General features: G+C 44.5%; 1 protein-coding gene across 8 annotated transcripts in view; it reads left to right on the top strand.

Annotated features, from left to right (window-relative positions):
* tns1a (tensin 1a) overlaps nucleotides 1-18,033 on the top strand; it is an 81,489-nt gene that overhangs the window by 40,282 nt on the left and 23,174 nt on the right. For all 8 annotated transcript variants that reach the window (XM_054795854.1, XM_054795890.1, XM_054795882.1 and 5 more), the window contains 12 exons: nucleotides 618-667; nucleotides 1,458-1,629; nucleotides 1,691-1,741; nucleotides 2,652-2,774; nucleotides 2,877-2,941; nucleotides 3,194-3,277; nucleotides 5,924-6,036; nucleotides 6,105-6,165; nucleotides 6,251-6,326; nucleotides 6,403-6,532; nucleotides 7,521-7,586; nucleotides 7,661-7,786. In XM_054795854.1, the coding sequence (XP_054651829.1) occupies nucleotides 618-667; nucleotides 1,458-1,629; nucleotides 1,691-1,741; nucleotides 2,652-2,774; nucleotides 2,877-2,941; nucleotides 3,194-3,277; nucleotides 5,924-6,036; nucleotides 6,105-6,165; nucleotides 6,251-6,326; nucleotides 6,403-6,532; nucleotides 7,521-7,586; nucleotides 7,661-7,786 (1,117 nt within the window). The remainder of the gene's footprint in view (nucleotides 1-617; nucleotides 668-1,457; nucleotides 1,630-1,690; nucleotides 1,742-2,651; nucleotides 2,775-2,876; nucleotides 2,942-3,193; nucleotides 3,278-5,923; nucleotides 6,037-6,104; nucleotides 6,166-6,250; nucleotides 6,327-6,402; nucleotides 6,533-7,520; nucleotides 7,587-7,660; nucleotides 7,787-18,033) is intronic.

Genomic DNA, 18,033 nt, shown 5'->3' with positions numbered 1-18,033 from the left:
GGGGCTCTAATAATGTTAAAAAAAAACACATTTAGAAGGTCATAAAAGGTCTTCTATGATGAATGAAAATATTGATATGTTTATTTAACTATTTAAGATTTATAAATAAGGAATAAATAAGGAAATTCACTTCTCAGGGTTTTCTCCTACTCCACTGTCGACAAGTGCTAACACAAAGAGATGTTTGGAGTTTTCTTTCGAGGCCTATGCTATTTTTGTGGAGGGTTAACTAAAGCGGTGTGCTGTTTCAGCGATGTGATGTGTAATGCAGTAAAGTTGCACCACACCGCACCCCCTGCGAACACGCTGTTTTGTTTTGCAAACATGCAACACCCCGCCGAGCATCCGCTCGGTGTCAGGCCGCTGAAGATGATGCGTCCCGTTTTGGCTCCTGCGGCGGGATTAGCGTCACGGCTTCAGCCTCTGTGTTTAACCACATGATCAGACCCGTGTCTCACCAACATGTTTATCCGACTGCGCTTGCCCTTTAGCTCGCATGAATCTGTGACCCCGTCCTGCCCCATGGGTTTATTTCCCAAATAGGTTACACCCCATTCTGTAATAGCGTAATAATTAGCATATCCTGTTTACTAATGATTTATCGTTTCCCCCTCTAGGGCTCAACCAGGTCCTGCAAGAGTGCGGAAATAAAGCGAAAGCAGTCACGGTGAGACATACCACGACCATCACACACGCATCACGAGAACCTCCACTGAACAGATATGACTATTTTTGAGGATCATCGAAAAATATGCATGATAGCAACCCCTAATCACTTAAATTTCCCCGAAAGAGCGCGGCAAGAGTCCTTACGTACCTGGGGGCTGCTGGATGTAGAGCCCGTGTGGGAGTGGGCCGCATCAGTTTAGGCAGTTTAGCTCGCTGACAGGAAGTTGCTCTTTATGTGGGCAAGCGGTAGCCAAAACGGAACTGGCTTGTCAACACATCGGTCATCACTCACATAGCAGTCTGACTCACGGGCTCATATTTTTTTTAGGATTCCAAAATTTTGACTTTTTGGCCCCAAAGGAACCTCTTTTACGACATGTCAAGCCATAGAAGGTTAACGTCGTGCATTTGTTGTGCTTCTTCTTTGGCTTTTTGACGACAGGGTGCAAAAAGCCGCCCACCTGGCAGCCTCTCCGGTTATACAGATTTATACTGAAATATCTATACCTCCAATACCAGCACCTTACGTGCTAAGATTGATCGACATCATGAACAGGAACACTGGAAAGTAACTAAATGATTGCAATCTTGTCGACAACTTGACGCGGTTGCTGGGAAGTACTTTTTACAAAAGCTGCCAAATCTCTTTGTCTCCAAAGAGGTCAAAATAAGCTTGCTGGATGCACTATAGCAACAATGCTAATCTTTGCTTTGCGAGCACGATACAAAAAAAACAAAGAAATGATCTGTAGAGCTGTCATCTGTTCTCTCCGGGTTGGCCTCCCCAGGAGTCAGAGTATGGTCCAGACCATGGAGGAGAGCTACGAGGTGGACCTCATTTACATCACAGAAAGGATCATCTCCCTCTCTTTCCCCGGCGCTGCCGAGGAGCACAGCTACACCGCCCACCTCAAGGAGGTGGCGGCCATGCTGCGCTCCAAACACAGCAACCACTACCTGGTGAGTGATGAAGCCGACGCTCGTCCGGTGGGCTTTTGTGCGTTAACAATTGTACTTGCAGGTGCTCAACCTGAGCGAGTTGAGGAATGATCTGGCAAAGCTAAACCCCAAGGTATGAACACTTTAGATTAGGGATGCTCCCGTCAGGGTTTTACGCGGCCGATTCCGATACCGATCATCCATGAGTGAAATCAATGATACCGATCACATAGATCACATTTTTAAACGTATTTACTGTATGAGCGCTGCCAGGGGTGCCACATAAGGGGGGAAAGTTAGGACAATTCTAAGGTCCCCTGACTGCCAGAGGGCCCAAAAATAGGTAATTATAAAAAAATAAAAAGGGGGGGCAACCAAAGTGAGGCCCAGAGTTGTTGGTTGCACCCCTGCTTTTGGCTATACGGTATGATGTGAAAAAGGGAAGCATCAATCACCTTGACGTACTTTTTCAAGAGAACATCCAATGGCGTGAAAAAGTTTTTGCCCCCTTCCTGATTTCTTATTTTTGTGCATGTTTGTCCCACTTAAATGTTTCAGATCAGCAAACAAATGTAAATATTAGTCGATGTCAACACAACTCAACACAATGGGGGAGAAAAACATCCGATGACTTCTCATTTTTTTGGGATTATTTGTTTCGACAGGTGACTTTAACGCACATACGGGCGAGTGTTGTCCCGCGTTGGCTGCGTTGGCTGTCATCCTCAGCCTCGAAAACTCACCATTCTCCGTCAAATGTTTGTTCTTCAAATGGCGTATTCAAATAAAGCTTTTTAACGTGCTGCACCGGTGAGATATGTTTCATGGCGTGTTTTGAAGGGTGTCAAATTCATACCATTCTCCCAAACGGGAGGAAAGTTCCACATGCAATAGTACGAGCCAGATGTCATCGGCGTTGAGAGGCATTTCTCGGCATGCGCCGATCACGTGCTTTGTACGATATTGATCGGTCGCCGATCGATAGGAGCATCCCAACTGGAGATCTCGTTGGAGAAGGTTCTAACTGTGCTTTTGCTCCGCAGGTGCTGGAGTTTGGTTGGCCAGACCACCACGCCCCGCCGCTGGACAAGATCTGCAGTATGTGCAAGGCCATCGACATGTGGCTCAACGGCGACCTGCACAATGTGGTGGTGCTTCACAACAAAGTAAACACCTGTCCACTCCTGCTTCAGGCAAACATTTCAAGCCAGCATACAGTGTATAATGTTATATGGACGGGCGCTTCTGTCTTTGGCATGGTGTCGCAGGGGAACCGGGGTCGCACGGGGGTGGTTGTGGCCGCCTACATGCACTACAGCAACATATCGGCAAGGTAGCAAACACCTTCTTGGAATTCAACAACTTTGATCCCCCCCCCCAGTCTCTTCTAAAGCCTGGAGGTCCGTGTGAGTCCTCTGTGCGATTGTTGTGGCAAAACAAGCCGTCCCGGCTGGTTTATTGTTCTGGTTCTCTGCAATCGAGCCGCCTGGAGAGTCATCATTTTTTAATGCAGCCAGATGTTGATAGAACTTTAGTGATACTTTCAAACCCTGCAGGTTGTAAACAGGTTCATGTACCTTTGCAGCGCTGACCAAGCGTTGGACAGGTTCGCCATGAGGCGCTTCTATGAGGACAAAGCACTTCCTGTGGGTCAGCCGTCGCAAAGAAGGTCAGTGGTTTGCCTCGTTTTTGCGTTTGCAGTGTCTGTTTTTTGTGGAAAAGATGCACTCCAAACGCTTCTTTACACAGGAAATGTTTGTTTTCTGCCGTGCAATTTAGTCTGAATTGGGATAATTGTGTGAAAATGTCACGGCGTGCAGTTTGTTTGAGAGAGTCCACTCATCCCTGCGGTAACCAAGTATGTTTGCCGGTCTCAGAGCCACTAAACTGTTCTGAAGAATCAAGGAATCTCCCAACAGAATCTTTCTGATTCCAAGGTGACAGGGAACGAACGTACACAGCATCTGCTGCTGTTTTCCGTTTTGACGTAATTATCTCTGCCCCCAGAGTCGCCTGGTATGACTGGTCTGTCTGGAATGTGCGGCATTGGGAATGGGACGTGCTCAGTTGCAACGGTGTGCTTGTAAAAGTTTAAAATAAAAGCGCATTGCGTCATAAAGTGATTGCAATTTACATTCCAGAATGTGAAGGTCGGCAAGTAGGAGAAAGAATGCATCGGTCAGGTGGCAGATGATGATTATTTATGTTACACCAGGGGTGTCCCAACCTTTTCCAGCCAGGGTAATTCTGACTTTACTGACAAACTATATTTGTATTTTACTTCATTTAGCCATTTTTATCATTAAATAATGTAAATCCTATTAATCCGTTTCAGACACCCAGAAATATGAACAACAAACACAAATAATAATTATAGTTTTACATGCAGAAAACAATGCAAAATACGTATAAATGATGAATGAAATGGATCAGTGAACATTTAACAATTTAACATCAGTTTTACCATTATTGAAGACCGTTGCAGGGGAGGGTACTGTCGTACGTTGCTCACAAGTTCTTTCTTGAATTTCATAGTGTTTTTCACCTTCTTTATCAAGGTGCTGGTACTCGCAACTTTCTTTGGCCCCGTGGTAGGTTATTTTGTGGCCGTACTCAATAAAAAATAAAAGCACAAAGACTGAGTCAGCACCACACGGGATGCTTTGTTTGGGCACTTGACTCCGTAGAATGATACGCGGGCAGACTAGTTGGTTACATTTTGCCATGCGACAACTGAGGCAGGATATGAAAACATTTTTGTTGAATCATACGAGAATCATACGAAATGTGCAGCGTGTGAAATCAGAGGTGCCACCGTAAGCCATGATAACTTGGCCCAGTATTTTGAGGAATGACAGATGAGTGTAAACTTTCATCACAAACACTCGCCCCTTCGCTCTAAACCATCTCTCTGTCATCAGCCGAGGAAGCCCTGTGGCTACCTCAAGGTCAAGGTCATGTCGTGAACCCTCATCACAATGATGATTAACAACCAGGCTGCACTAACTTGACAAACCCCTAACTGGCCTGCATACGCATTAATTCACTCTGACACTTCCCACAGTGGGCAGGAGTGGGAAAAATGGGAATAAGCTCAGTAAACGACAGTAGCAGCAGGACCGACTCTTCAAAATGTTTGCTTATACAGTGGCGTGAAAAAGTGTTTGCCCCCTTCCTGATTTCTTATTTATTTTCATGTTTGTCACACTTAAATGTTCCACATCATCAAACAAATGTAAATATTAGTCAATGACAACACAACTCAACACAAAATGCACTTTTTAAATGAAACTTTTTATTATTAAGGGAGAAAAAACATCCAAAGCTACATGTCCCTGTGTGAAAAAGTGACTGCCCCCTAAAGCTAATAAGTGGTTGCCCCCCCTTAGCAGCAACAACTGCAATCAAGCGTTTGTGATAACTTGCAATGAGTCTCTTCCAGCGCTGGGGAGGAATTTTGCACAATTGTTGTCATTCAGCCACATTGGAGGCTTTTCCTTTTTAAGGTCATGCCACAGCATCTCAATAGGATTCAGGTCAGGACTTGGACTAGACCACTCCAAAGTCTTCATCCATTCAGAGGTGGACTTGCTGGTGTGTTTTGGATCATTGTCCTGCTGCAGAACCCAAGTTGCTTTCAGCTTGAGGTCACCAACAGATGGCCGGACATTCTCCTTCAGCACAATTCATGCTTCCATTCATCACAGCAAGTCTTCCAGGTCCTGAAGACCATCACACTACCACCACCATATTTTACTGTTGCTATAATGTTCTTTTTACTTTTACACCACATGTGATGGGACACACACCTTCCAAAAAGTTCAACTTTTGTCTCGTCAGACCACAGAGTATTTTCCCAAAGGTCTTGGGGATCATCAAGATGTTTTCCTGCAAAATTGAGACGAGCCTTAATGTTGTTTTTGTTCAGCAGTCGTTTTGGTCTTGGAACTCTGCCATGCAGGCCGTTTTTGCCCAGCGTCTTTCTTATGGTCTTGGGGTCGCTGCACTCTTGGGGTCATTTTGGTTGGCCGGCCACTCCTGGGAAGGTTCACTAATCACACTTTCACACAGGGACATGTAGGTTTGGATGTTTTTCTCCCTTAATAATAAAAAGTTTCATTTAAAAAGTGCATTTTGTGTTGAGTTGTGTTGTCATTGGCTAATATTTACATTTGTTTGATGATCTGAAACATTCACTGTTAATGAATGTTAAGAAATCAGGAAGGGGGCAAACACTTTTTAACACTACTGTATTTTTAATTATTTTTGTTTCATTTCCGTGTCTTCCACACGGTGTGTCCTCTTTGCTCTGCAGGTATGTGCAATACTTCAACGGACTTTTGTCCGGCCAGATCAAAATCAACAACAAGCCCCTGTTCCTGCATCACGTCATCATGCACGGCATTCCCAACTTTGAGTCCAAAGGAGGCGAGTATCCACGCTGAAAAAATTTGGCGGCAGAAACCCTTTTGAAACTCCTTGTTTGTCCTCCTTAGGATGCCGGCCCTTTCTGAAAATCTACCAAGCAATGCAGCCGGTCTATACATCGGGAATATAGTATGGAATTGTTTGTTTCTCCAGTATGTTGTGCCATTAAGTCCATTAGTTTTTACGAGATGCTGTGGTTGTTGTCGTTACACAGCAACGTGCAGGGAGATGGCAACACCAGCATCTGCATCACCATCGAGCCCGGCCTCCTGCTAAAGGGTGACATCCTGGTAAGTTCCCAACATGGTTAAAACCTTTTTTATCTTTCATGTTTTATCTTACGTCCTTCTCACTCACCGGCTTCAGCTCAAGTGTTACCACAAGCGCTACAGAAACCCCACTAGGGATGTTGTGTTCAGGGTGCAGTTCCACACGTGCGCCATCCACGACCTCGGGGTGGTGTTTGGAAAGAGCGAGCTGGACGAGACGTTCAAAGGTAACATGGACCAATCAAAGTTACTGCAGTGTTTGTGTGCTTGTTTTGAGACAACTCAGTGTTATTAGTGACTTTATTTTCATGTGATTCAGCTTTCAGGGGAAGTTAATGTTTTTTTTAAGAAAATGAGGCCCTCTGGTGGTGACATATGAGCGAGTGAAGTGAGTTCAAAACCTAACACGCAAGAAAATAAATACTGAATATGTTGTTTTAAATATTTGTTATTCATTTGTTCCAAAAGAGCGGACAAAAACTGAAACTTATGAAAACCGAAGCAATTTTTTCCATCATAAAAAAGAAATAAATAATTTAAAATAATAATAATAAAAGGAAATAATGTACATCCAATTCCAGACGCCCAAAAATATTAACAAAAACATTGTATTTTATACAGAATAATTATAGTTTTACATGCGGAAATCAATGCAAAATAATTATTAATGACAAATTAAATTTTACCTTTTTTGAAGACGGCGAGGAGCGGAGAATGACGACATCTCCGATTGTTTGTGAACACCTTTACCCCTTTTGCAACATTAGTGTTAGCGATGTCGTCTTTGTTCGCCGGGATGGAATGTATTGTTGATGGGGACTTCCCTTACATCCACTCAGGCGCCCTCTTTGGACTTTGCAAAGAGTTTTTTCTTGATTTCAGTGTTTCTCACCTTCTTTATCAAGTTGCCGCCACTCGCACCTTTCTTTGGCCCCAAGCGGGTTATTCATTAGTCTCACTCAATTTGAAAAATGCACGCACAGTGAGCCAGTAGGGTGCTGTGTTTGGGCACTCCATTTCACGGAATGATACATGCAGTTTTGTACGCTGTGCGAAATGCGAGGCAACATTTTTGGTCAAATGGAATCAAACGAGAAATGTGTCATTTGAAAACCGAATTAATATTTTCGCAGACTTGTCATTTGGGGGAGAGTTTTCCGTATGCATCAGTGAATGTATCTGTACTCACTTAAAGCAATCTGTGTCTTTGTACAGATGAGAGATTCCCGGAATACGGGAAGGTGGAGTTTGTCTTTTCATACGGTCCAGAAAAAATCAAAGGTACTTTTCGAACAGCTTGTATTTTTTTTCCTGAATATATGAGCCCCTTATGCATTATGCCATGTGCTCCTCAGGCCTGAGTCACCTGGAGAATGGGCCCAGCGTTTGTGTGGACTACAACACCCAGGATGCTCTGATCCGCTGGGACTCGTATGAGAACTTCAGCCACCGCTGCGAGGCCGCCGTGGATGAAGAGCATGGTAAGCACGCACGTGCGCAGTGACGCATCCACTTTACTATGTCGCAAATACCCTTTTTGTTTGAATTGGCTTGCTCGGGGGGCCATCGTGGTCATTGCAATGTTTCAAGAAGGTCAGCGGGAATCACATGACTTGCAAATGTGATCTTATTTGAACAAGTGCTCTACAGGAATACCTCTTGTCTAATCATTTCTGCAATTTAAGTCTCTTGAACTTCAGGGAAAAGTGGAGCAGTTTGTGGTCTGCATAGGCTGCTCTTTAAATCTTTTAATCATAATTATATACTCAACCAGAACATCAACACAACTACTCCAAAATGTGCAGTTTAACTTTATTTAAGGGGTCTGAAAACCAGTCAGTATCTGGTGTGACCACCATTTGCCTCAAATTCAGAGCCTCCCCAAGATGCTCAGTGGGTGGCATGGCTGCTGAGTATGCTGGCCATGCAATTACTGGGATGGTTTCAGCCTCCAGGAATTGTGTAGAGATCCTTGCAACATGGGGCTGTGCATTATCATGCTGCAAGATGAGGTGACGGTCGTGGATGAATGTTTTAACAGCAGGCCTCAGGATCTCGTCACAGTATCTCTATGCATTCCATAAAATGCCCGCAACATATGCCTGCCCATACCTCACCGCCACCGTGGGCCATTGCATCTGGCATGATAATGCATGGCCTGCCACAAATGTTTTTTGGACCCTTCCCCGGACACCCCCAGTACAGTTGAAATGCACATTTTGGAGTAGCATTTTATTGTGGCCACTCAATGGCACAACTGGTTTTCGGACCACCCCGGACACCCCCAGTACAGTAGAAATTCACATTTTGGACTGACCTTATATTGTGGCCAGCCTCAGGTACAGATGCTTTTCAGACCACCCCAGACACCCCAATACAGTTAAATTGCTATTGTGGAGTGACCTTTTAATGTGGCCAGCTTAAGCCACACCTGGGTTTCGCACATCCCAAATTCAGTTAAATAGTACATTTTGGAGTGGCCTTTTATTGTAGATGCTCGAAGGTACACCTGTTTTTTAGATCACTCCGGACACCCCCAATACAGTTAAACAGCACATTTTGGAGTGGCCTTTTATTGTAGCCGCTTTAAGGTACACCTGTTTTTTAGATCACTCCGGACACCCCCAATACAGTTAAACAGCACATTTTGGAGTGACCTTTTATTGTGGCAAGTCTAAAGCACACCAGGTTTTCGGACACCCCCAATACACTTAAACAGCACATTTTGGAGTGGCCTTTTATTGTGGCCAACCTAAGGCACACCTGTGCAATCATGTCTTGATATGCTACACCTGTGAGGTGAATGAACTATGAATTATAAATGCTCACTAAAACAGATTTAGACACATTAGTGAACTATGTGAAATAGTGAAGTATGTCTTTTGTGTACGTAGAAAAAGTGTTGCATTTATATTTTTCTTGAGTATCTCAGGCTGGTATTTGACAAGCGTTTATTGACCCTGAGGGAATAATAGCATGTCTGTGTTGTACTGAGAATGTCAATTAGGTGTGACGTGCGGCTTGGTGCCCACCACAACGTCACAGCATGAGAACCGTCCACCACGGAGAAGACGCTACGACTCACCGCAGCACAGGCGACACCAATCAGTCATTGCGGGTCATTTGCGGAAGCCAGACTTGTTTATTTGTGCTGGCGTTCCGATGTTGACGCCTGAATGCTCTCCCTGGCGCCAATTTTAACCGTGACCTTGGACGTGGAGTTGAAAGCACTCAGCTAAGCAAGGCTGTCTGTAAAAGAGCGTGCAGGATGAGGAACTTTGGGTACCTTAGGTGTAGTCCTGCAGCTCGTTAGCGCCCACCTGTGTGCGCAGCGCATGATTTCATCAGCATCTTCAGTCTTTAGCGGTTTGCACTGGAATGCAAGTGTGTGTGTCAGCGTGACTTTGTTCCGCTAATAGCCAAGCGCCCCAGCAGCTGTTGACCTCCATGTCACAGCAGTCAGAAGGCCACGGTTGGGCCAGCGCACAGCCCAAGGGAGTAACAGTCCTTTAACGCTGTCAGATGCTGTTGTTTAAATAACAGGGAATTGTTCACTTGCAAACATCAGCTTTCAAATAGATGATGCGATGCACCAGCATTCAGTAGGCAGTAGGCAGTCTTCCTTGTTCACAAGCCCCCGCCTCCCGTATTTGGCCAGGACAAGCCCTGAAACATGTCTGGAATAGCTGGACAGTGACCGAACAGGCAGGCACACAGAGGCGGACGCTAACCAGTGTGAGGTGTGTGAAGCCAGCGAGTACCGAACTAAGGGAAACGTGCGCTTAAGAATCAAGTGAAAGAAACAGAAATGCTGACTGTCATTGGCTGGTGAGTCCTCTGTCCTCATTGATGTTGAAGGCAATGCTTGTTTGTAGCTGGTAGTTCAGCATTGTTGAATTGGCATTTGAACTTGCATTTTATGTTGCATTCATATTACATTGAGTTAAATGATGTCGTTTTCCACTAACATTCTGTCACATCACACTGACTTACAACACAATACTCTCTGCAGAGCCGGCTGGCCCATTCGGCAATACAGGCCAATGCTAAAGGCCTCCATAGGGCACCAAAAACATTGTCGATAAAAAATGCACCTCTATTATCATTATTTTAAAACTAGTTATTTATTACTATGAACTCTTAAAACGGAAACGCTCATTGACTGAAATATAAAGTAATGCCCAGTTATTATTATTATTATTGAAATGTATTACAAATGATAACATATGTCTCTCCGCATCCATCATTTTTTGATGGAATATATGCTAGTTCATGTAGTTGTTGTATATAGTTATTACAATGTTTAGATGTAGCTTATATATAAAGTTATTGTATGCAAACTGTGTGGTTATTTAAGTAGTTGGATGTTAACTCATTCAATCCCAGCCATTTGTCAAAAGACAACCCCTTCAGTAGCGGCCATTTTAGACGATTCTGACTGATCTTTCAAGGCACACAGAATATTGTGTTCTATGGTTATATAAACATGGAACCTACCAAAAGAAACATTACACTCCTGTCTTTCATCGAGAAAAAAACTGTGTTTCTACTTCCTTCCATTCTTTAGTAACCAGCAGTAGAACATAGGTAAGTTTCAGGAAAATATCAGTTCCCAACTATAGAAAAGGGAGAAAACCGGGCGGATCGGGCGTTTGGGTTTATAAAAACGTATAAGTTATTGAATTAGTTAATTGTTGTATTTATAATTGATTACTATTATTGTCTTCTATTTTTTCATTTACTTAAGGCTTTTATATCAGGACTATCAAGACTTGCCCACATTTACTGTAATTTCATATTTTATGTGACAGTTTTCCCAATAAAAAAGAATGGATAAATTAAATGGCGCCCCCTACCGGTGAAAAAGCATTTGACATTTTCCATTACTGGAACAATCCACTTCTTCTTCCAAGGTGACATGGCTCCTGTGGTAGATTGGTTGTCTTTCAACCCGATGGTTGCTGGTTCGATCCTGTCACAAATTCTGTTCATTACTTTTCTGGACAGAATTTCTAGGTGCAGCCAGGGCGTTGAGGGGTTCTGGTTTGGTGGCTGCAGGATTGGGTCTTTGCTTTTTGCAGATGATGTGGTCCTGCTGACTTCATCGAGCAGTGACCTTCAGCTCTCAGTGGATCGGTTCGCAGCCGAGTATGAAGCAGCCGGGATGAGAATCAGCTACTCTAAGTCCGAGTCCATGGTTCTCGCTCAGAAAAGGGTGGAGTGCCGTCTCCGGGTCGGGGATGAGATCCTGCCCCAAGTTGAGGAGTTTAAGTACCTCAGCGTCTTGTTTACGAGTGAGGGAAGGATTGAACGCGATATGGACAGGCAGATTGGTGCGGCGTCTGCAGTGATGCGGACTCTGCATCGGTCCGTTGTAGTGAAGAGAGAGCTGAGCCCAAAGGCAAAGCTCTCAATTTACCGGTCGATCTACGTTCCTACCCTCACCTATGGTCATGAGGTGGGTAGTGACCGAAAGGACAAGACCGCGGGTACAAGCGACCAAAATTAGTTTTCTCGGTAGGATGGCTGGGCTCTCCCTTAGAGATAAGGTGAGAAGCACTGTCATCCGGGAGAAACTCAGAGCAGAACCGCTGCTCCTCTGCATTGAGAGGAGCCAGATGAGGTGGCTCGGGCATTTATCTGGTCAGGATGCCTTCCGGACACCTCCCTGGGAGGTGTTCAGGGTACGTCCGACCGGTAGAAGTCTTGGGGAAGACCCAGGACATGTTGGAGATACTACTGTATGTCTCTCAACTGGCCTGGGAACGCCTCAGGATTTGCTGGAAGGAACTGGACGAAGTGGCCGGGAAGAGGGACGTCTGGGCTTCCCTGCTTAGGGTGCTGGCCCCCCGTCCCGACCTTGGATAAGCAGTAGAAGATGAATGGATGGATGGCAATCATTCTCCATTTTTGCATTCCAAAATTTCAAATTGTGTCCACTACCTTCCAGATGTGAGAGAAAGTCAATGTTTTGCAAGTCTCAAGTCTTTCAACCCAAGTCTCAATTCAAATCTGAAGTCATAGGCTTGACATTTCCGAGTCCTTACAAGTCCTAAGGTGCCATATAAAATTTTGGGTCGGGCCGGATCTGACTGTATGCTACGTACACTGTGTCACCAATACAATATGTTGTGTCATATATTGCATCACATCACTCCCGGCTTTGTGTTGCTTTTTGTCACATCAAATCATACACATTGGAAGCGTGTGTTCGTAAGCTTGCTCAGTTTCCATGTCAACATGGCGTGAAATGACTCATGGAACAAGCAATTTGCGCGCATTACTTTTTTTGTTGTTTGTTTTTATGACCAAGCTGCAATTTGGCACACCAAGCGAATGGTTCTGGTGTGCCCATTAGGTTGGTCACTTCCTGTGGAAAGCTTCAGAGCCGGACCATTGTATTCGGCTGGGTTGGTACACTGCTTGAAAAGTAGTTGAAACTTTACAGCTTCTAAGGTTAATTTGGCTTTATGGCCCTCCTAAACCTGCAGCAGCCTTACAGCTGTACTGTCCATTGATTGTGGCTGGAAACCCTAAATATACTAGAGCCAAATAAGTCTACAGAAATGGAGCGCAGTGGAGTATTTGAAATGTGTGCTTATGTGTGTCACACGAGAACAAAACGCTTTGGGCTTGACGCGACGCTGACAGCGCGGTGAGCTGCAACAGCAGGTTCAAATCCCACCAGCCCTCGAAACCCCGCTGAGACCGTCCTCATCTCTTAATGCCTCCTTCGACCGGCTGGCTATTTTGGAGTACATTGGATGCCCACGTATTCGCGATTCAACATTTGCTACCCTGCAAATTCACCGTTTTTTAAATAAAAAAATGTATTTTGTAATTTTATAATTATTAATTTCTAAACAAGTAAAATGTAGAGTTTTTACATGTTGATGTCTTTATGCTTCACTGATGGTGTTTTGTTTCGTCAAGCGTTGAGATGGGCTGTCCTTGAACGCACCATAGTTGTGTGCTGAGATGCAACACTGGAACGTATATTCAGTAGTAGATGAAGCAATTCCAGTAGATAATGTGTGTGAATGCTGAAATGCTGAATCGTAGAAATACAGTGGTGTGGGAAAGTGTTTGCCTCCTTCCTGATTTCGGATTTTTTTGCACGTTTGTCACACTTAAATACTTTTTATTATTAAGAGAGGAAAAAGCGACATGTCCCTGTGTGAAAAAGTGATTGTCCCCTAAAGCTAATAAGTGGTTGGCCCCCCTTAGCAGCAACAACTGCAATCAAGCGTTTGTGATAACTTGCAATGAGTCTCTTACAGCGCTGGGGAGGAATTTTGCAGAATTGTTGCCATTCAGTCACATTGGAGGCTTTTCTTGCATGAAGCGCTTTTTTAAGGTCATGCCACAGCATCTTAGTAAGATTCAGGTCAGGACTTGGACTAGGCCACTCCAAAATCATGTTTTGGCCATTTGTGGATAATGGCTCTCACTGTGGTTTGCTGGAGTCCCAAAGCTTTAGAAATGGCTTTATAACCTTTTCCACGCTGACAGATTTCAATGAATCTGAGTTAAGTTATGTTTTAACAGGGGGGGGTAATCACTTTTTCACACTGGGACATTTAGATTTAGATTTTTTTTTCTTTTAATAATAAAAATTTTCATTTAAAAACTGCATTTTGTGTTCAGTTATGTTGTTGTGCTGATGTTTTTAAGTGTGTGAGTCATATTTCGCGCTTAAACCTGGATTGTGTTGCAAGTGAACAATGGCAATTAAAGAGAGATGGGGAGGGCTGTAGAGCTGAATTTAATGTAAAAATCTAATTTTGATGCAAAATCCAAGGAGAATGTCAATGTCAGCAAGATGTGTGTCAAAAATAGGCCTTTTTAGAGTTGTCACAATGACTCGCAGGTTTTCACCAGTCAGCAGTCGGTCCTGAACGGAACCCCTGCAGAAAGCAGGGATCTACCGTATGCACACGACTGATCCCACGTTCTTCCTGCAAGGATATAGACGTGAATCAGAGACGCAGGGTGTAACGGGGCAGCTTTTAGATGACATCACCCTGAAAGTTGTCTTGATGGGTGACACCAATACGGTCACATCACATTACCTTGACACTGATAGATGGAGCCAGAGGCAGACATTGCTCGTAAAAAAAGTAAAAATAAAAAAATACTGCGTCAGTCACTGATGCACAAACGGTGACACCTTCTTAGTCATGTGCTGTCATACTGTATCTCCTCCTGCAAATGTCCACCATTGAAAGAGAAAAGGGACGTATTGCTAGTTCCGTTGAGAATTTTATGACACGGGCTTTTAGGCGGCTATGGTGACACAAATAGGTCCATAGGACTCAGCTGTCAGTCAAACTCAGTCACCCTCTCCTGGCATGCAGACTGGACGTCGTCACTTCAATATCAAAGCTGTGAAGCTGAATGTCACATCACCCGCTATGAGATGACATCACAGCGCGTCCTCACATTCCTACTCTGACTTGTCAGTGTGTATTTGTAACTGAGGTGTTGTCATACCAAGAGAAACCTCCACATGATTCTTGGGTACTTTGGGTGACTTCAAAATGATGGTTTTTAGAGAAACCTTGCTGGGCGGTGGATAAGCTTTTACGTCGCATCATGTTTGGGTTTGTCACGGTTGATCCTTGACTTCTTTTAGACCGGAACTCCAAAGTGAGGTTTTTCTAGCACTCAGTGGTGAAAAGTGCTAATGGAAGAGCCAGAAATCACGCACCACATCCAGTAAAATGTGAGACAGACATGTGCTTTCATTTGGCCATGCACGTAAATGTCAGGTGCAGCACTATATACTCTATGAACTTTTTTATAAAAATGGGTTTAGCTCTTTTTTGAGGTCACCGTGCCCTCCCATAACAATTCAAGCCCATATTTAGGTTTTCCCACCCAGTGGGAAGTGGTCGATACAGCCCTGAAGTAAGATGCACCCAAAAACAGACTGTATTATCATTATTCGAAATATGTGATACCTGGACTGTACACCAAACACACGCAAAGAAGCTCAACCGCTTCCATCTAAATTTCCTCCGCAGGTTCCTCAGAGTGAAATGTTTGAACAGACCGGCATGCCCGGTGTCTTCACCATTCTTCAAAGTATGTCAGATGAGTTCCTTCCCAACTGCAGGCTGGAGCACGCTCCCAAAGTGGCCAGAAAAAGCAATTCAAGGACACCCTGAACGCCTCTCTGAAAGACCACCATGTCCTGGGAGACGCTTGCCAAGGATCGTCCAGTATGGTGAGCGAAGATCAGGAAAGGGGCAGCAGCACACGAGGCACAGCGTATCAAAACTGCCAAGTTAATGTGCACATCATGCAAGTCTTGTGTCATAGCGATCCTTCACCACAAGTTGCTGCTGGATGCTCTTGCCCCTATTGTCCAAGAATCTTCAGTGTACGAATTGGCCTCATCAGCCATCTTCATAGCCCTATCCTACCCCACAGATGCATGACACATGAAGATGGTCCTCTTATCGTAGGAAGGACCAACAGCAACTTACTCCTTTTGTTCAGCTATAAACAGTCCAAAGTCTTCCCAGGCCAGCTGAGAGACATAATCCCTCCAGCGTGTCCTAGGTCTGCCTTCTCCCGGCTGGGTATGGCCGGAACACCTCTCCAGGAGGCATCCGGACTCGATGTTCGAGCCACCTCAACGGGCTCCTTTCCATGTGAAGGAGCAGCGGCTCTACTCTGAGCCCCTCCCGGATGACCGAGCTCCTCACCCTATCTCTTAGGGTGAGTCCAGCCACCCTACGGAGGAAACTCGTTTCAACCGTTTGTATCCTCGCTCTTGTTCTTACCGTCACGACCCAAAGCTCATGACCATAGGTGAGGGTCGGTAAATTGAGAGCTTTACCTTCCGACTCAGCTCTCTCTTCACCATGACGGTCCGGTGCAGCGACCGCATTACGATAGACGGTGCACCAATCCCCCTGTCGACCTCACACTCCAACCTTCCCTCACTCGTGAACAAGACCCTGAGATACTTGAACTCCTCCACGTGGGGCAGGACCTCATTCCCAACCCGTAAATTCAACCCAACCAGTCAAATTATGCGCAACCTCACAACCTTGTCCAATCCCTGCAACTTCCCCGCACATTTTTCGCCAATCAAATTTGTGCCTGAACCGCACAAAATCGCACACATCAACTGTCTAAAAAATCAAATGTGTGTCCCTGCATGGCCTACCCACACCCTCACTTCTTTGTTTACTTTGACAGAGATGTGGACGAGTGGTGATAATGTCTCATCAGCTGTCATTTACCAGCAAAAACCACGGCCTCAACGGTTCCAAGTGTTCTCAACAAAAGTGGGGGAAGGTTAGAAAGAACACTTCAAACATTGATATTTGTAAAATCACAAGCTGAGGCAAAAAAATAAGCCTCAAAACATTGCAACTTTGTGAAAAAGCTGGCGTGAAATCAGACATTTTAGGCCACAACAATCACGGAAAAAGCCCGCAAAATCCTGCAGGGAGTGTCAAAACAAGCAGGAAAGCACAAAACCGGCCTTGTTGACAATATGTTCGCACTACTGTATGTACTCCACCTCCCAGCTGGCTCATTGACACAGCAGTGGCACATGGTGCTCAACTGCTTCTATTTATAACAAACCATTAGCCACAGGTGTTAAAATGGCTTTTTAATGGCTGCCAACTCTGTGATGTGCCAATGAGACACCCATGCTGGCACTTAGGTGTGTGCGCCTGCATTTGACTCACCATTCACTTGGAAACAAACATCACTACGCTTGGTGAACAAGCATAGGCACCACCACTTGGCGAGCACGGCACGCTGCCTGGGTGACTCACCTGATCTAATCCGAGGTCTGCTGCCACTATTTATTGATGCTGGGGAAGGCTGCGTGTCCCATTTGGGTGACAGACGGTTTGTTCAGTTAATACCCGTCTGGAGCGTTGCCACAATGACATGAAGCCCGCTTACAGTAATGTGGGTGATTATGTGTTAGGGGCCTTGCAATGCCTTTAGATATTTTTGTGGGCTCAGTTAAATGCATGTTTAGATTTCAAAGGGACTTTTGAAAAACAATGCAACTGTGAACCTTTTCTTCAAAGCCACACAACTGACATTGTGCCTTCATCCATTTTCTGTACTGCATGTTAGCTGACGCACCGTCGGTAAGTATCAGGATACACATTGGCCTGATCTGGTCAGTGGTGACACACGGAGACAGTACCTATGAACAATATACAACAAAAATTTGGGGAGTTGTAGGCCACGATTGGATGTATTGTTTAAGCAACGCTACACAATAATACCTCGTTTATCGCAGTTAACTGGTTTGGTGATCAGTGCATTTCTGCAAAGTAGGATTCCTTATTTATAAATCAAATATTTTCGTAGTTAGAGCATAAAAAACCTGTTTACGGCCTTCTCAATACGGTTTTTAATATTATTAGAGCCCTCTAGACGTGAACACGCCTATAGTCGTCTTTACACTTGTATTACCCACTATAGTAGACATAATAAGAAAATAAGACATAAATAAAACAATATAAACCTCACACATTGGGAGAGTTCCGTGTTATTTTTTTACCTCCAGTTCTGTACAATACTTTCTGTGGTGGCTATTACCTCATCAATGTAACGTTACTGAAACCTAGTGACCCGTGTAGAATACTGCTTATCATCATGTTGTTGAATGCATCTTCTGGATGTCTTTCTATTTTAGTTCATTTAGCCATTTTTATGCTTGAAAATGCCGTATTCAGACACA

This window comes from Dunckerocampus dactyliophorus, chromosome 1, assembly GCF_027744805.1.
Source record: "Dunckerocampus dactyliophorus isolate RoL2022-P2 chromosome 1, RoL_Ddac_1.1, whole genome shotgun sequence".
NCBI classification, from domain to species: Eukaryota; Metazoa; Chordata; class Actinopteri; order Syngnathiformes; family Syngnathidae; genus Dunckerocampus; species Dunckerocampus dactyliophorus.
Note: the sequence above shows the minus strand (reverse complement) of the source record. Positions and strands in the feature narration are given on the sequence as shown.